Raw genomic sequence first — 17,668 nt, 5'->3', positions numbered from 1 at the left:
AATGAAATATTATTATTATTATTTATTTATTTATTTCTAGTTTTTTGGGGGTATTTTTTTGTTTTTAATTTTTATTTTTATATTTGGTTTTTATTTTAATTTTATTTTTTTATTATAATTATTTTTTTAGAAATGAAATATTATTATTATTATTATTATTATCATATTTTTATCTTTATTTTTTTTATTTTTATTTTTTTATTATTATTATATATTTCTTTTTTATTTTATTTTTATGTTTATGTTTATTTTTATTTTTCATAAGCCGAGTAATGTATTTACATTTTGTATTTTTATTTTAAAAGAAAATGTAAAAAAAAAAAAACTTTGGACGACTACTACATAAAGAGGTGAGGTGGCTGCGCTTCCTGTCACTCATCCATGTTTGGTACCGCCCCCTTCATCCTCAGGTGGACGGCTTGGAGGAGTATTTGAACCACCCGGTGAAGCAACACCATCTGATTCGTCAACTGCCTCTGGCCATAAGGAAGAAGCTCTTTTTCCGACGGTGATTTCAAGCCCGTGCCGCCGTACCCCGCCCGCTGCCTTCGCGTTTATTTAAACGTCTTCTCACCTTAAACAGGAAATACGTCTACCTGTTCTTCGAGAACCTGCAGCGCTTGGTCTGCATGGGCCTGCTGCAGCTCGGTCCTGTGGAGAAACTCAAGGAGAAAGATATGGTAAGTGTCAAGAAAAATAACATTTTCTTCACAGGTTGTGTCAAGGGATTTCACATGGGAGCAAAATAAACAAGTCACAAAAATGACCACAATGAATGACTAGGTGGGGAGGTAGGTAGGTAGGTAGGCTGGTTGGTTGGTTGGTTGGTTGGTTGGTTGGTTGGTTGGAAGGTAGGTTGGTTTGTAGATAGGTTGGTAGATTGATTGGTATATAGATTAGTAGATTGGTACATACATTGGTTGATTGATTATAGATAGATAAATACATGCATACATTGATGAATAAATAACAATTCCCATTTTCCATTTGAAAAAAAATATTCTTATTTATTTTTTAAGTTATTTTCAAAATAAAAATACGTTGTTGTTTTTTTGGTACCAATTTATGGCATTACAAAGGCTTCATTTTAATTTCTGTTTGTCCACAGCTGTTTTGTTACCTGAAGCGCCACGCCACCATTGTGGACACCATCCACGCCGAAGCGCACTATTGGCTGGTGGAGGAACCCCCCGACAAACCCTTTGACAGACGCCGCTACACCTTTAGCAGCGCGGACGACGTCGACACCTACTGGTTCGACCTCATGTGTGTCTGCCTCAACACGCCTCTAGGTAAGTACGTACCGATTGAACCTGTCGCACGTTAGCCAAAAATGCAAACTTTTTTTGTTTTTTTTTTTTGTCTGCAGGAGTGATTCGCCCCAAGCGAGACGCCTCCGAGAAGGAGGTGACGCCGTCCTTTGTGACCGATCGAAGCTTATTTTTAGCGATGGCTTCCTTGCTCAAGTACGTGCAGCAGAATATTGAGGGAGTGATGTGATTAAGGGAGTTGGAGGGGGGCGGAGTCTACATTGTATTTTACACACTTTCTTTTTCTTACGTAAGCGACATGGTTTGAAAGGGGAGTAAAAGAAGCGATTTTCATCAAACAGCAAAACCCTTCACTAAATCACTAAATGGTGGGTTGAGGTTCAATTCGGATCGTTCCTACAACCGACTTCTTAGGCAACATAGGCTTAGTTGTGCTGATGAGGTGATACCAGGAATCGTAGGAAAAGACAGATATACATTTTTAATATGTTAGATCATAAAAACACGTGAAAAATGTGTATGACAAAACACACACTATGAAATAAATGCTCAATTAAAAAATGATGCAACCCCAACGCCCTCACAAAAAAAATGTGGAAAAAAGTAGAAAAATGTAAGTTAAGAAAATGTTACGACACAAATGCAAAATAATATTCAGTGGAAAAAATATCAGCAAATAATTGGGCAAGAAAATCACATTTTGACACAATTAGCATTTATGATGGCACAAAAATAAAATAATATTTAGTGGAAAAATATCAACAAATAATTGGACAAGTAAATCACATTTTGACGCATATAACATTTATGATGACACAAACAGAATAATATTCAGTGGAAAAAATATAAACAAAGACAGTAAATAATTGGACAAGTAAATTACATACATAACCAAAATAATAATCAACAAATAATAATAATAAATAAAAACATAAAATAAAGAAACAGTGATACCTTGGCTTACGAACTTAATTGGTTCCCAGACAGAGTGTGTCAGGCGAAAAGTGTGTATCCCAAAAAATTATTTCCTATAGGAAACCATTAAAATGAGAATAATCCGTTCCCAGGTCCCCATAAAACATAATGTTCAACTAAATAAGCCTTAAAACTACACAAAATATACCTTATTTTATGTATAATAAATGTGCTATGGTATTATAATGAAAGAAATAAACTGCACTCTATAATAAAGTCATTTTATTTACATTTGTGATGGTCGTTGATGGCTTGATGGAATGGAGAGGCCGGTTTCATCAGCATTAAACACTTGATGAGGAACGTAGCCTTCTTCTATCCCCATCTTGAGGAATGATCGGTGCTTTCTCTGCCATCATTTTACCTTGTTCCTCATCAATTGTGTTCTGTTAAGCTGGCTTGATAGCTAAACAAGAGGTTCGTGAACCGCGGTATCACTGTATTAAAAGAAATGTATACAAGGACTTGATGTTTTTTAATAAAATCCCAAATATGAGAAGAAGATGGTGGGATGATGTCAAACGTGCGCGTCCCAACAGGGGCAGCAACACGGTGTGTGACGACGGCAGCACGCCGGGCGACGGAAAAGGCGCCGGCGGTCTGGCCTCCGAGTTTTTCGCTCATATGAAACGCAACTGGTTGTGGACCAATCACCTTCTGGCCTGCAAACGGGTAACAACCGACACTTGGCCCACTTTTGGCTCTTGGCTCACGACCATTTTTTTTCTTCCTTGCTTTGTTGTAGCGGCCCGCCAGGCCCGATGACAACAAAGTGCGACTGAAGAGCCTGCTGAGTAAAGAAGCGCTACGAGCTGCGCTCAAAGCCGGTTGGTTTGCTGTTCAGCCACTTTTTAATGCTCTCAAGCACCCTCAATGTCTTTGTTTTTTCCTCCAGGGGCTTCATCGCCTCACTTCTTAACCGCCAAAAAGTCAGTGGTGATGACAGAAACAATTGAGGTCAGAAAATGTCTTTGTATTTACTACAATGCTTGGATTGTAAAATTGGCAATTTAATCGCAACATATCCATTTTAATATCATAACCCTTTTTTCATGTCATTTTTTAAAGCTTTTTCTTTGTCACATTTTGTTTTTCTACTTCTTTCTTTCCTTTCCTCTTCCTTTCAAAACTTTGCTGCTGTGTTACTTCCGGGTAGAGTGAACACGGGCGCGAATGGCTGCCGCTGCTCACCCGCACAAAAAAAAAAATTATTGTACCGTGATTGTAAAGTGTCCTTGAGAGTTTTGAAAGGCGCTTAGAAATTAAATGTATTATTATTATTATTATTATTATTTTGAAGAATATTATATTATTATTTTTTTGAGAAGATTATTATTATTATTATTTTTTTTTGAAGATTATTATTATTATTGTTATTATTTATTTATTATTATAATTTATTTTTTTTATTATTATTATAAATCTCGCTGTGTATGTAAAACATTGTGGGAAAAATGAAAGAAAAAAAACAGCAAAAATATTGCAAGAAAACTTTTGTTGCTATCGGCCAATTTGGAAAATCTATGTCGTTTCAACAGAACGTTGACACAGAATGATGGCCATTTTTTTCCCAGTCCTTTTTCGGGCGACCAGTTCTTTCCTAACTTGTGTCTTTGTGAGCAGGTGGCTGTTGAGCCGTCGTCCAGGAACCAGGAAGTGGTTGGAGGCAAGCAACGGAAGAGGAAGAGGCCCAAAAAGGAAGTTGTCAAGGTTCCTCGCAAGAAGAAAAAAGGTTGGTCGACGCGATTGGTCAAGATCCGTGGTAGAGGAGAAGGAGGAGGGGTTTATGAAACAGAAACACACTGTGAGCATATGAAACAGGAAATGGAGACGATAGAGCTTCAAATAAAAAAACAAAAGTGAAAAGCTGAGAAAATGGATAGAAAACACAGTGAAATTTGGACTCGTTTCAACTTTATTGATAGTTCAAATGCAGTGTAGACTGCAAGGTTAAAATATCCCATCAATCAGTCTCCACAAATAACCCGCACAAGCCATCTGTACAATTTGACGAGAAAATACAAGCAAGGGAACCAGCTATTAACGAAGTTTCTAGTGTGTCTGCCTGCATCTGTTGCTGTTGCAATGTCACAACTTCTAAGATGTACAACCCACAGCTTCTTGAGACACTTTGTGCAAAAAGCTATCCTTTCCATCAAGTCATCAGCGACCATCACAAAGGTAAATAAAACGACTTTATTATACAGTACAGTTTATTTCTTTCATTATAATACCATTGCACATTTATTATACAGATAATAAGGTATATTTTTTTGTAGTTTTAAGGCATATTTCGTTGAAAAGTATGTTTTATGGTTACCTGGGAACGGATTATTCTCATTTTAATGATTTACTATAGGAAAATCATTTTTGGGATACACACTTTTCACCTTCCACACTCTATCTGGGAAGCAATTAAGTCCGTAAGCCAAGGTATCACTGTATTACGGTGCACATGTTACTTTTGCATTTGTAGAGCCCAAAAAGCGCACCCCCGCTCACGACGAGGCGGACCACGAAGCCTTGAAAAAGATGACCAGGCGACGAGTCATCTGGGCGGTTCAGGAGGACTCTCTGCTCATGCTGTGCGGCGTCGCTTCGCATCTTCTCAACAGCAAGGTACGCACTAGTGATGTGTCGTTTGCAAACGAGCCGCTTCTTAGAGTCGGATCTCAGAAGTGAACAAAGAGAGCCGGAAATGTGAGCAAGGGGGCGGGACTTTCTGAAACTTGGCATCTCCGAGGTCATTTTAAAGTAATTTTGGGTAACTTGAAGTCCTTTTTATTGGTGTTTTGCATTTGACTAAAAATATCAGCATGCGTGTTTTGGCTATTTTAGATGCTATAAAACGTATTTCTCAGGTCAGTTAGGAAACAAAAAAAATGGTGTCGCTTGTCCTTTAATTAATTTAAGTAACAAAAAAAACTGAAGAGCCATTTGGGAGCCAAAAGAGCCGACTCTTTTTAGTGAGCCGATCCAAAAGAAGCGGCTCTCTGAAAGGAGCCTGAATTCCCATCACTAGCATGGACGCCTTTGGGCCAACTCCGCTTGACCGCCTTCCGCTCATTTTGCGCATGTTTTCAGTTACGGAGGACGTTCGTGCCCTACTGCGCGGTGCGAGACCTCCTCCAGGCCGAGTTTCAGATCTCCGAGGACAAAACGTCGCTGGCGGTGGGGCGGCGGACGCGTTACATCCTCAAGAATCCGCAGACCTTTCTCAACTACAGGTTGCTGACGCTCCTTCCTTCACGATAAAAATCCACATTGTCTTTTCTTTTCAGTGAAATTTTTTTAGGACATAAAAGACTCCTTTTGCGTCAAAGAAAGTTCTGGAACGATGATTTGACGTTCGTTTTTGTTTCGGATTGGATTGGATTTAACTTTCTTAGGTTATCTAGCTGGATAGCCCGCCAGCTAGCCAGTTAGCTAAGAGATAGCAAATAGAAAGCAAATCAATAACAAATCGATAGAAAGCTAGAGAGCTATTACATAACTAATAGATAGTTAGCCAGATAGCTAACTAGATAGCCAGCCAGCTAATAGATAGCTAGCTGGATAGCCAGCCAGCTAGCCAGTTAGCAAAGTGATAGCAAATAGATAGAAAGCTAGCATGCTATTGCATAGCTAATAGATAGTTAGCATATAGCTAACTAGATAGCCAGACAGCTAATAGCTAGATAGATAGCCTGCCAGCTAGCCATTTAGCTAATAGATAGCAAATAGGGAGCTAATACATAGCTAATAGATAGTTAGCCAGATAGCTAACTAGATTGCCAGAAAACTAAGAGCTAGCTGGCTAGATAGCCTGCCAGCAAGCCAGCTAGCTAGTAGATAGCAAATAGGTATCTAATACATAGCTAATAGCCAGATATCTAACTAAATAGCCAGCCAGCTAATCGATAGCTAGCTAGATAGCTAGCCAGTTAGCTAAGAGATAACAAATTATTATTATTATTATTAGTAGTAGTAGTAGTAGTAGTTGTAGTAGTATTTTCAGAATAGACATCATAATCCAATCATTTTATTTTTGTCTGACAGGATCTGCTTGGCTGAAATCTATCAGGACAAAGATCTGCTCAAACAGCTGCAGGACAACAAGCCTGCCGATCCCAACAATGCAGATGTATGACCTACGACCCCTTTTTTCACACTGTTCTTATTTCACACACTATTTCTCAAAAATCATCTTTAGGATTGCGGCAAAGCATTCGGCGAGTATGTGAAGCTCCTCCGACAAAAATTCAGCTCAACCCTCAACGCCGACGATGTGAAATTGCCTGAAAACAAACATCGAGTCTTTTCGGAGTAAGTGAGGAGACCCGGAAATGATCCTCCGCCACGAGCGACCATGGCGGAGAAAGTGTGTCATGGTCATTCTTTTTTTTTTTCCCCCCCGCAGGTTCAAAGTGTTCACTATACACACCGACAAGGAGATTCCCTGCAGGGACACTCTGACTTGGTACCATATTTATTGATTCGAGTAGAGTACAGTGATACCTCGGTTTACGAACGTTACATTTATGAAAATTTTACCTTGGCATACAAACTATTTTTTGGGATACACACGGAGCGCCACAATGACTGATGTGTCGTTGGCCAACAAGCCCGTTCGCCTAACAAGAAAATTTCAGCCGGCTTGTTTTGATCCTCTATTCCCCGCCCACAGTCGTCGGTTAAAGCCACGTGATTGGTCAAGAACACAGCAGTGAGGGGGTGTGGTTTAAACATTAAAGAGACAGGCAGACGACAGTGAAAGAGTTTCAACTTTGACAGTTCAAAAGCAGAGTGTAGACTGCAAGGTTAAAATATCGCATCAATCAGGCACCACAAATAACCCGCACAAGCCATCTGTACACCTGATGAAAAAAGCTATCAACCCAGCTAAACAGATCACAATTGATGAGGAACTAGGTAAAATGATGGCAGAGAAAGCACCTACAGGGGATCATTCCTCAAGTTGGTGAAAGAAGAAGGCGACGTTCCTCATCAAGTGTTTAATGCTGATGAAACCGGCCACTCCATTCCATCAAGCCATCAACGAACATCACAAAGGTCAATAAAACGACTTTATTATATGGTACCGTTTTTTTCTTTAATTATAATACGATAGTACTAACATAACACATTTATTATACATAAAATAAGGTGTATTTTGTGTAGTTTTAAGACTTAGAAAAGTAGAAAATGATGTTTTATGGGGACCTGGGAACGGATTAATCTCATTTTAATGGTTTCCAATGGGAACTTGATTTTTGGGATACACACTTTTCGCCTTAGACACTCTGTCTGGGAACCAATGAAGTTCGTAAGCCAAGGTATCACTATTTATTCTGTAATTGTCAAATAAAACTTGTTGATTGTCGATTGCAGCGCAGCCGACGTCCACGCCTTAGTGTTGTTTAACCTCATCCAGAGTACGTTGATCATGACCAACAATCAAATGAAGGAGTCCAGATCCTTTCAGGTTTGATCTTTTATTTACTCATTCATTCATAGCTAGCCAGCAAGATAGCCATATAGCTAATAAATAGCAAATAACCAGCCAGCTAGCTATTCGTATCTAGCTTCGTATTTATAAATCAATGTTTGTATTGTATTGTATTGTATTTTGCACAACCCCCATTTCAAGCTCAGATAACTCCAGGCCCATATAATTTCGGAATTAACTCTTTTCCTGATGAAAGAAGAGAGTCTAAAGGTTTCTTACACTAAATTGAATGTTTAAGTAGTCCTGAAACGTAATATTCTGTGTGTCCTGCAATTTGAATGAAAATGACAAAAACCCTGGCACTGGAGTGAACACATTTTTGCACATTTTGCTGACTCCCCGAACGCCTCGGTTAAAAAAAAAATGCTGATTTTCCTCCCCATCAGACGTTCCAGATCTACAGTCAGTACTCGCAGGAGCTTCTGTGTCAAGTGTTCATTGAATGCCGTAAACGTCATCTGGTCAACCAGCGCCGCGTTTGTCGCGTGGCGGGGCGCAAGAAAAACCGGGCGCTACCCATCTTGCCCATGTCCTTCCAACTCTCGCAGTCTTATTTCAGGTTAGTTTAACATGACAATTCAAACGAAACGAGGACAAAAAAATGTTTTGTTGACTAAAGAAACAACAAGGTGTATCTATCTAGCTGTCTAGCAAGCGAACTAGCTAGCCAGCGAGCTATCTAGCAAGCTAACTATCTGGCTAGCTAGCTATCTGGTGAGTTAGCTATCTAGTGAGCTCGCTATGTGGCGAGCTCGCTATCTAATAAGCTAGCAAGCCAGCTATCTAGCGAGCTAGCTATCTAGCGAGCCAGCTATCTAATGAGCCAGCTATCTGTCGAGGGAGCTATCTGGCGAGCTAGCTATCTAAATTCAATGAGAAGGTTTCTTCAGCCGTCATCTGCACTTCTTTGAAGGCGTCGGACGTTTCGCTTCTGATCCAAGAGGCTTCGTCAGCGAACAAAATTTTTTTGCTGGTAGTTTTGGCCCTATATATATATATCCCTACTGTCCATGCGTGGCGGTGCCAGACTCTGATATGATTGGTCCCTGCTCCAAGGTTGGGAGGAGCAGAGGACTACTCCCTGCGGCTACACTGATTACTTCTATTGTCCTGCCTGAGTATGGGGTCTACGACTGGCCTGATTGCCCCATTTGCTCTGGTATCACCTCATCAGCATAACTAAGCCTATGTTGCCGAAGAAGTCGGTTGTAGGAACGATCCAAATTGAATCTCACCCCACCATGGCCATTTAGTGAAGGGTTTTTCTGTTTGATGAAAATAGCTTCTTTTACTTACTAGCCCCTTTCAAAGCATCTATTTTCTTTTGCTAAGATTTTTTTCCCCTTTTGCCCACTGACAGGTTCTTTTCATGGCGTTTTCCTCACACCCTTTGCACCGACTCATTCTGGTTCCTGAAGACTTTGCTAAACAGCGGCACGGGCGACGACAAGTCTCCCGTCTCGTACTACCTGGAGACAGAAAACAGGACAGAAAGCGGCGAGGAAGCGGAAAGCGGCGGCCATCTTGAACATTTAGCCATGATGCGCTTCCATCTGGACTCTGTCGGGGGAGCGTGCGTGGCGTCGCTCACCCTGATGAGTTTAGGACTTCTGTCCGTCCATATGTCCATCCCCAAGAAGATGGTCGTGGTGGACAGCAACCTGGTGGAGAGTGACGTCAAAAGGTACGTCCTTTGTGCTAACGGGCTAATGTTTATGCTTGTGTTTTTTGCCACTAGACGTTTCACGTTATAGTCGTGGTTAGCTTTTCTCCATTTCGTGCGTACATGATTAGCAACCTGTGACTGTAAAGTGACCTGGAGAGATTTGAAAGGCGCTTAGAAAGCAAATGTATTATAATTATTATTATTATTATTTATTTATGTATTTTTTAAACCAATCTGTGAATCTTAATTGGGGCTCCAGCATAGCGTCATTGGAGGAAGACGACGATGAGGATGACGTCGCCGGCGATGAGTTCCCGAGTCCAAAAAAGATGCAAGTCAACGCTCAACAAGCTTCTCACACCAAGTACCTGCTAATGAAAGGCTATTGCATTCCCGGCATCGGTACGTTCACGTTCGATACCTCGGTTTACCAACCCCTTGCCTTACGAACTTTTCGGTTTACCAACGTTAAATTTATGAAATTTTTACCTTGGCGTACAAACTATTTTTCGGATACACACGGAACTGTCACAAAGAGTGATGTGTCGTTCGTGAACAAGCCCGTTCTCCTAACAAGAAAATGGCAGCCGGCTTGTTTTGGTCCTCTATTCCCCGCCCCCAGTCTTCGGTTAAAGCCACGTGATTGGTCAAAAATGCAACTGTGAGAAAATGGATAGAAAACAGTAAAATTCGGACTCGTTTCAACTTTATTGATAGTTCAAAGGCAGAGTGTAGACTGCAAGGTTAAAATTCCCATCAATCAGGCTCCAGAAATAACCCGCACAAGCCATCTGTACACTTGATGCAAAAAGCTATCAACCCAGCTAAACAGAACACAATTGATGAGGAACTAGGTAAAATTATGGCAGAGAAAGCCCCTACAAGGGATCATTCCTCAAGATGGTGAAAGAAGAAGGCTACGTTCCTCATCAAGTGTTTAATGCTGATGAAACGGGCCACTCCATGTCATCAAGCCATCAACGACCATCACAAAGGTAAATAAAACTATTATACAGTACAGTTTGTTTCTTTAATTATAATACCATGGCATATTTATTATACATAAAATCATGTATATTTTGTGTAGTTTTAAGGCTTGGAAAATTTGAAAATGACGTTTTATGGGGACCTGGGAACGGATTATTCTCATTTTAGTGGTTTCCTATGGGAAATGAATTTTTGGGATACACACTTTTCGCCTTACACACTTTGTCTGGGAACCAATTAAGTTCGTAAGCCAAGGTATCCCTGTATTTCAGAGTTTCTAAAAAAAAAAAAAAAAAACCCGAGATGTCGTGAATGTTAAATGCGCTTTGCAGTTAAACGGCGGAACATGAACACCGGCGACAACATGGTGGTGGAATCGTGCGTGATCAGGATGCAGATGAGACAAACTCCCTCTTGCGCCCTGTTGAGTGACGACGGCGCCTCTCTGGACTTTTCCAAATCCGGCCCGTCTTTGCTGCCATCTCTCCTGACCCGCTGCGTCCAGAAACTCGGGTCAGCTCCGGCTCGGTGCTCCGGCTACTCCCCCGAAGACTCGGAGGCGAGCGCCCAGCTGAGGAAACATCTGGACGCAGCAGGCGAAAAGGGGGTGGACCAGGTGGACCTGTTCCGGGAGCTCGCTCATCTCCATTGGCCGCAATCCGGACGCAGCAAGAGCCTCGAGCAGTACCTGGAGGTAAATCCCCCAAAAAGCTGATACGTCAGCTAGCTAGCTAGCTAGCGATATATCAGCTAGCTAGCTAGATATCCATCTATCAGCAAGCTATATATTGGCTGACATATCAGCTAGTTAACTAGTTGCTATGTACAGTAGATAGCTGATATAGCAGCTAGCTAGCTAGCTATATATAAACTAGCTAGCCAGATATCCATCTATCAGCAATCTATATATCGGCTGACATATCAGCTAGCTAACCAGTTGATATATACAGTTGATAGGTGACATATCAGCTAACTAGCTAGTATAAGCTAGCTAGCCAGATATCTGTATATCAGCTAGCTTTATATTGACTAGCTAGCTTGTTGATGTGTCAACTTGTTGGCTAGTTGATATATACAGTAGATAGCTGATATATCAGCTAGCCAGATATCCATATATCAGCTAGCTTTATATTGACTAGCTAGCTAGTTGATATATACGGTAGATAGCTGATATATCAGCTCGCTAGCTCACATCTATCCATCTATCAGCGAGCTATATATTGGCTAGCTGATTAGTTCGCTGGCTAGCTAGTTGATATATAGTAAATGGCTGATATATCAGTTAGCTAGCTGATATCCATCTATCAGCTAGCTATATATTGGCTAGCTAGTTGATAATTCCGCTAGCTGGCCAGTTGATATATATACAGTAGACAGCTGATATATCAGCTAGGTAGCTGATATCTATCTGTCGTTGCATTCAGCCTTGACGGACGGAGCTATTATTTATTTATTATATTTATTTTTATTTTTTGTTCTATTTATTTATTATAGATATTTATGTATTGAGAGTGTATGCAAATTTGAGTGATACATGAGTAAAACATCGTTTTTTTTTATTAGAATACCACACTTGTTGAGTTCTAAGCACAAACAGCTGTAAGCAATAAAATTTCCATGAACTGCTAAATGTGTAACCTGGCTAACGAGCTCCTCCTGTGAAGGAGTTTCAAGTCGTAAATTGCTTCGTTTCCCAAGTCCTAAATTCTGTCCAAGACCAGATGAAGATGACAGTTTAACAGGCTGTGTCTGTTGACCTCAGATTGACCCCAGGTTTCTCTGTGCGTCAATCGTCTCCTCGAGTCACACATGTTCACTAAGCACCTAACATGACACTTTTATTAAATATGATAACTTGTATTCCGTCTAATGTCTATCAATGTCCAATGTTCTTCTGCGCAGGATTTACAGGAGGACGGCCAAGTCCTCAAGGTTGGCGGTTACGGCGTTCGCTGGGTACTCGTCCGACACGCCCATCCTTGGATCCTCACCGTCGGTCCCAGGAACTCGTCCCAGCCGCGGGCCGGTGAAGATCCCTCCCGGCACAACTTCGCCTTCCTGTCCAAGCGGCGACGGCGCGACAAGACCGAAGAAGAGCCTCCGGCCAAGAAAATGCTAAGCGGCGAGAGACTCCAGAAAGAGGAGGACCGGGAGCCACAAGCCGAGAAGCTTTCGTTGCTACGGGAGGGCAAGGAGATTCAGGAGGAGCGCCATCGCGCTCAGATCAAAATGGAGAACGACCAGAAAGACGGAGGAGACACCTCGACGCAACATGACCACATTCACCAGTGAGTTTTACGCACACATTTTCACTTTAGATTTGTGCACAGCGGTGTGAATCTTAATTATAATTATAATTAATTAGATTAATAATAATAAGAAGAAGAAAAATAAATAATACAAATAAATATAAATATCAATAAATAAAAATAACAAAAAATACTAATAAAAACAAAAATAAAACTACATGATAATTTCTAAGCACCTTTCAAAACTCTCAAGGTCACTTTACAGTCACAGAATCAGTTTTTCTGTGGGTGAGCAGCGGCAGCCATATATATAAATAATTTTGGGATATTTTTTTGGGGTTAAATTACAAGTTATATAATTTGAAAATTATATACCTATATATATATATATATATATATATATATATATATATATATATATATATATATATATATATATATACAGTAAAGTATCGTTATATCGATATCGGATATATCGAAAACAAGTTCTTATTCTGTGACTGTAAAGTGTCCTTGAGAGTTTTGAAAGGCGCCTAGAAATTATATATACAGACAAATACATGTATAAAACTTTTTTTAAATTTATTGTTATGAATTGACATGAAATAAAGGCTTCCACTGCCAAAAAATGGATTTCAAAAAAACAAAAACAAAAAATAAGGGGAAGCTTCTTTTTGACAAAACTATTTAATTAAAAAACCAACAACTTTTTCATAACAAATGAGAGCAGGTTTATTTTCCTCATTTAGCTTCTTTTCGGCACAAAAAGTTCTTTTGTGTTTCCACGTCCGTCCGTCCGTCCGTCCGTGCCCGCAGGGCCAACCTGAGCTTCGTGGTGCGTCCGTGGCGCCTGGTGGACGGGACGCTCAACCGTCAGGTGTGCAAAGGCATGCTGGAGGCCGTCCTCTACCACATCATGTCCCGTCCGGGCATCCCACACCAAAAGCTGCTCTCATACTACGACGGCGTCCTGCAACCCGTCGTCCTTCTGGAGCTGGTCCAGGTGAAAATTGCCCTCCCCCGTCCACACATGCCGCCATCTCTTCCTCATTCCTCCCCTTTTTTTTTCATCCAGTCGCTGGTAGAACTGGGCTGCGTGGTCAAGAAAACGCTGGTGAAAAAACCCAAAGCCACCTTATTCCAAACCCCGATGATGAAAGCGCAGCTGGAATCGGTTTTTTACGAGCCCACCGTCAGCTGCTGCCTCAGACTCGCTCAAGTGCTACCCAACGAACGCCACTGGAACTATTGCGGGAAGTAACTTTTTTTTATTTATTTATCATTATGAATATCCATGAAATAAAGGCTTCCACTGCCCAAAAAATGTACATAGATACTATGGCTTACGAATTTAATTGGTTCCCAGATAGTGTGTATTCCAAATATTTATCCCCCATAGGAAACCATTAAGATGAGAATAATCCGTTCCCAGGTCCCCATAAAACATCATTTTCTAATTTTCTTAGCATTAAAACTAGACAAAATACACCTTATTTTATGTATAATAAATGTGCTATGGTATTATAATAAACGAAATAAACTGTACAGTAAAATAAAGTGGTTTTATTTACCTTTGTGATGGTCGTTGATGGCTTGATGGAATGGATAGATAGCTTTTTACAAAAAGTGTCTCAAAGAGCTCTGGCTTGTACATCATGGAAGTTGTGATATTGCAACAGATGGAGGCAGGCACACTAGAAACTTCATTAATAGCCGGTTCCTTTGCTTGTAGGTTCTCTTCAAATTATACAGATGGCTTGTGCGGGTTATTTGTGGAGCCTGATTGATGGGATATTTTAACCTTGCAGTCTACACTCTGCCATTGAACTATCAATAAAGTTGAAACGAGTCCAAATTTCACTGTGTTTTCGATCCATGTTCTCACCTTTTCACTTTTGTTTTTTGTTTTACTTTTGTTTTGTCGGGGGAAAAAAAGCCCGCTGCCATTTCAGGAGCTCCAAGAACCGGCTCGTTCACGAACGACACATCACTCATTGTGGCGCTCCTTGTGTTTCCTGAAAAATAGTGCGTATGCCAAGATTAGATTCTTGCGAATTTAACGCTGGTAAGGCGAAAAGTTCGTTAGCTAAAGCGTTCGTAAGGTGAGGTATCACTGTGGTGACGTCGGCATCATTAGAAATGAAATGGAGTATTATTATTATTTGCTAGCTAGCTTTCTATCTATTTGAGTTATTTCCGGGTTGAATGAACGCTGGCGCGTGTGGCTGCCGCTGCTCACTCACAGAAAAACTTATCCTGTGTCTGTAAAGTGACCTTGATAGTTTTGAAAGAAACTTAGAAATGAAATGGATTATGATTATTATTTTTTATTATTTGCCAGAAGCGTTGACCTCGCCCGTCGACGTCTTCCTTTGGGAAAGCGCCATCTCCTTGACTTGTGGTGTCAAAAGGTGAAACCGGGCCAGGACGTTTTGCGCCTCGTCGTCCGGCGTCCGTCCTTGATTCTGGCTCATCAGTTGCTTAACCACCAGGCTCTGATACGAGGTCAGCAGCTCGTGCTTGTCGGCGTCGATACGTCCCGCCAAAGTCGCCAGGATGTGAGGGACGCAGCGTCCCGGGGCGTGCAGGATGCAGTGGGTGCTCTCTTGAAACAGCAACATGCTAGCTAGGTGAAGGACCAGAGCGGGTTCCTCGGTGTCTTCCAGCTGCTGGCTCAACGTCTGGCGGTGGCGCAAGATAGCCAAACGTTCTTTTTTCTTGTCGGCTTTCTTCAGCATGAAGCCGCAAGCCTCTGCGGCCGTCTCCAGGTTTTCCACAAACTCTTGGACAGTTCTCCCGTTCAGCGAGTTGTGCAGCTTGATCAGAGGCGCTTTGGTATCGTCCGAAACTTTGGATAAAATCTTCAAGCGGAGCTCGGCGGTGATGGCGCCGGGGTCGTCCACCGACATCATCAAGTCGGCGGCCAGGAAATTGACCAGAACGTTGACCACGTCGGCGCCGACGCTTTTCAGGACGTGCTTGGCGATGACCGTCTGGGTTTCGTCCGAGAAGCATTTGGCGGCTTTTTCAAACAGCCTGATGTTGTTGTAGAGGTTGGTGAGCTCCTCTTGGAGATCCTTGATGGACCTTTTGTGGTCGGCCGACGCCGGGCAGGTGCTGGACGTGATCAAAGCTCGCACGTTTTCCTGGTAGGTTTTACTCAGAGGTCGCACCAGATGCTCCGCTAGCTCGGAAAAGATCTCACGGGGGAAGTCACTGACTCGGTCCTCCAGAAAGATTTGGATTTCTTCCCGTGTCATGAATTGGGCTTCCTCCTTTTTGGAACGAGCTTTGGCTTCTTCTTCGTCGTCGTCGTCGTCGTCGTCGTCGTGGTCTTTCTTGCCTTTCTTCTTGGTTTTGCGAATTCGGATCTCTCTGGCGTTGCCGCCTCCTCCGGATTTGGCCGCGCCACCGCCCTCTGCGGGTTTTTTCTTGCGATCTCCATCCCTCTTGTCCTTTTTGGACGGTCCCGAGTTCTCCGCCAGAGCTCGCTTCACATCATCTTCGCTAATCAGCAGGACGGGATTGTTCTTGAATTCCTTCTGAGCTTTCTGACGTACGGCGTCGTCGAACAGAGCCAGGCATTCGCAGATCCACTTTTCGCTGACGACAACGGTGGCTCCCAGGAGCCTCGCGTCCGACTGGACTTTGGTGTTCCTCATGGCCTGGTGGATCAACGTAGCCGCGTCCTCCTCGGACAGGCAACTGGGCAAAACGGGTTCCACGTTGGTCCACGTGGCCGAGTTAACCGCTTCCTCCACCGTCGCCTCCACCTGGTCTAGCAAGACTTGGCTCACGCAAGCGTCGGTGAGGAACAGAAGCTTCTGGTTCTTGAAGCGCTTCTTAATGTGGTTGACGGGTTCGGGGATCCCTAACCGGTTCAGCGCATCAAACTCCAGATAGCCGTTTTGTTGAAGGAAGGAATCCACCCAATTATTCTGCGTTTTGGAGTAAACGTTAGGGATGTAAACGGCATTATCTTGTCGCCCGCCGACCACGGTTCCTCGCAGACGCCCGCTAGTCACTAGCTCCCCCAGAACGGAATACAAGAGATGCTCCTGAAGCCCAAAAGCGGCAATCATTCCGATGACAGGCGTGGGTCGAGTGATGGCGCTGAATAGTCCTCGTATCTTAGCCGTGTGGCGGGCGACAAAGCCCGGGGTAAAGATGACACCCCGACTGTAACGATCGAGTTCTCCCTGGATCAACTTCCCGAGACGCTTGGCCAGCTCGTCGTTTAGGAAATCGCCCGGTAAGTCGTAGGTCTTGCAAAGCTCTGAAACGTTGATCAAACCGGCTTCTTGGAGTCTATCGTTGACTTCTTCGGCCAAACGGTTCAGGTAGACGTCGTCGATAAGTTGTCCGAGCACCAGCTGGACACTTTTGTCCGACTTTGCAATGTCGCTTGCTCTGGATTCAACGTCGCCCCAATTGACGTTGATAATCTGTTGGAGTTCCATAATATTTACCCGCCCTCCGTGACGGTAAAGTTCATCTCGGATTTCTCTGGTGATCTGTGCGGGTGTGACGTATTCCTTGCCGTCGATCGTGTGCACCACTTCCACCTTCTTGTCTTGGATAAGTCTCGTCATGATTTCAATGCAATCCCGTTCAGATAATCTTTGCGCGGTGTCGGCAAACTGTGCCTTCTGGAAATCGGCTGCAAGACGTCGAATTTCTTCCCACTCGCTTGCCATGATGATTGTCGAAATGGGGGGGAAATGTTGGCTTTCGGTTCACTCGTCACTGGGGAAAAGGAAATAATAGTTAGCGACACGTCAACATGGCGCACAAAGAGGCATCGCGTTTAGGTTCGAGCAGCGAGATAATACCCTGCCACTTTTCGTCTCCTTGCGGTCGAGTGAAAATGATTTATAATTATAATAATACGTCTGTGTAAGCTCTCAGTTGTACAGGAGTGGTCCATCGATGAAAAGGTTTCTTCAGCCGTCATCGGTACTTCTTTGACGGTGTCGGACGTTTCGCTTCTTATCCAAGAAACTTCGTCAATAATAACAAGACATTTCATTTA

The 17,668-nt window shown here is 42.5% G+C and overlaps 2 protein-coding genes across 7 annotated transcripts in view; one reads left to right on the top strand and one right to left on the bottom strand.

Annotated features, from left to right (window-relative positions):
• gtf3c1 (general transcription factor IIIC subunit 1) overlaps positions 1–13,897 on the top strand; it is a 29,282-nt gene extending 15,385 nt beyond the window's left edge. For 4 of the 5 annotated variants that reach the window (XM_089007049.1, XM_089007051.1, XM_089007050.1 and 1 more), the window contains 20 exons: positions 411–508; positions 584–680; positions 1,109–1,292; positions 1,370–1,466; positions 2,786–2,918; positions 2,992–3,073; positions 3,142–3,203; positions 3,870–3,978; positions 4,723–4,865; positions 5,331–5,473; positions 6,285–6,369; positions 6,439–6,551; positions 6,646–6,705; positions 7,617–7,710; positions 8,121–8,293; positions 9,095–9,418; positions 9,660–9,802; positions 10,720–11,081; positions 12,290–12,675; positions 13,453–13,897. In XM_089007049.1, coding sequence (XP_088863175.1) covers positions 411–508; positions 584–680; positions 1,109–1,292; positions 1,370–1,466; positions 2,786–2,918; positions 2,992–3,073; positions 3,142–3,203; positions 3,870–3,978; positions 4,723–4,865; positions 5,331–5,473; positions 6,285–6,369; positions 6,439–6,551; positions 6,646–6,705; positions 7,617–7,710; positions 8,121–8,293; positions 9,095–9,418; positions 9,660–9,802; positions 10,720–11,081; positions 12,290–12,675; positions 13,453–13,897 — 3,333 coding nt within the window. The remainder of the gene's footprint in view (positions 1–410; positions 509–583; positions 681–1,108; positions 1,293–1,369; positions 1,467–2,785; positions 2,919–2,991; positions 3,074–3,141; positions 3,204–3,869; positions 3,979–4,722; positions 4,866–5,330; positions 5,474–6,284; positions 6,370–6,438; positions 6,552–6,645; positions 6,706–7,616; positions 7,711–8,120; positions 8,294–9,094; positions 9,419–9,659; positions 9,803–10,719; positions 11,082–12,289; positions 12,676–13,452) is intronic. The other variant, XM_089007052.1, reaches the window with a different exon arrangement.
• A 626-nt stretch (positions 13,898–14,523) lies between these two features.
• ufl1 (UFM1-specific ligase 1) lies at positions 14,524–17,654 on the bottom strand. Of its 2 annotated transcripts, XM_089007055.1 has the most exons (2): positions 14,988–17,654; positions 14,524–14,651 (listed from the first exon to the last, which is right to left on the bottom strand). In XM_089007055.1, the coding sequence occupies exons 1-2, from the start codon at positions 17,331–17,333 to the stop codon at positions 14,628–14,630; spliced, it is 2,370 nt and encodes a 789-aa protein (XP_088863181.1). In that variant the 5' UTR covers positions 17,334–17,654; the 3' UTR covers positions 14,524–14,627. The 2 variants fall into 2 exon arrangements, with proteins under 2 accessions (XP_088863181.1, XP_088863182.1); XM_089007056.1 differs by lacking the exon at positions 14,524–14,651 and having other exon boundaries at positions 14,948–17,654.
• Between the last annotated feature and the right edge of the window lie 14 nt (positions 17,655–17,668).

This window comes from Hippocampus bargibanti, linkage group LG10 (genome assembly GCF_051943395.1).
Source record: "Hippocampus bargibanti isolate YZ-2025 linkage group LG10, ASM5194339v1, whole genome shotgun sequence".
In the NCBI taxonomy this organism is placed as follows: domain Eukaryota; kingdom Metazoa; phylum Chordata; class Actinopteri; order Syngnathiformes; family Syngnathidae; genus Hippocampus; species Hippocampus bargibanti.
This window is presented reverse-complemented; position numbering and strand designations above follow the sequence as displayed.

Excerpts from the sequence above, each read along its gene's own strand:
- ufl1 (XM_089007055.1), bottom strand. The coding sequence starts at position 17,333 with ATGGCAAGCGAGTGGGAAGAAATTCGACGTCTTGCAGCCGATTTCCAG. Across the intron at positions 14,652-14,987 it reads GGAAGACGTCGACGGGCGAG|GAAACACAAGGAGCGCCACA; the intron begins GTCAACGCTTCT and ends ACTATTTTTCAG.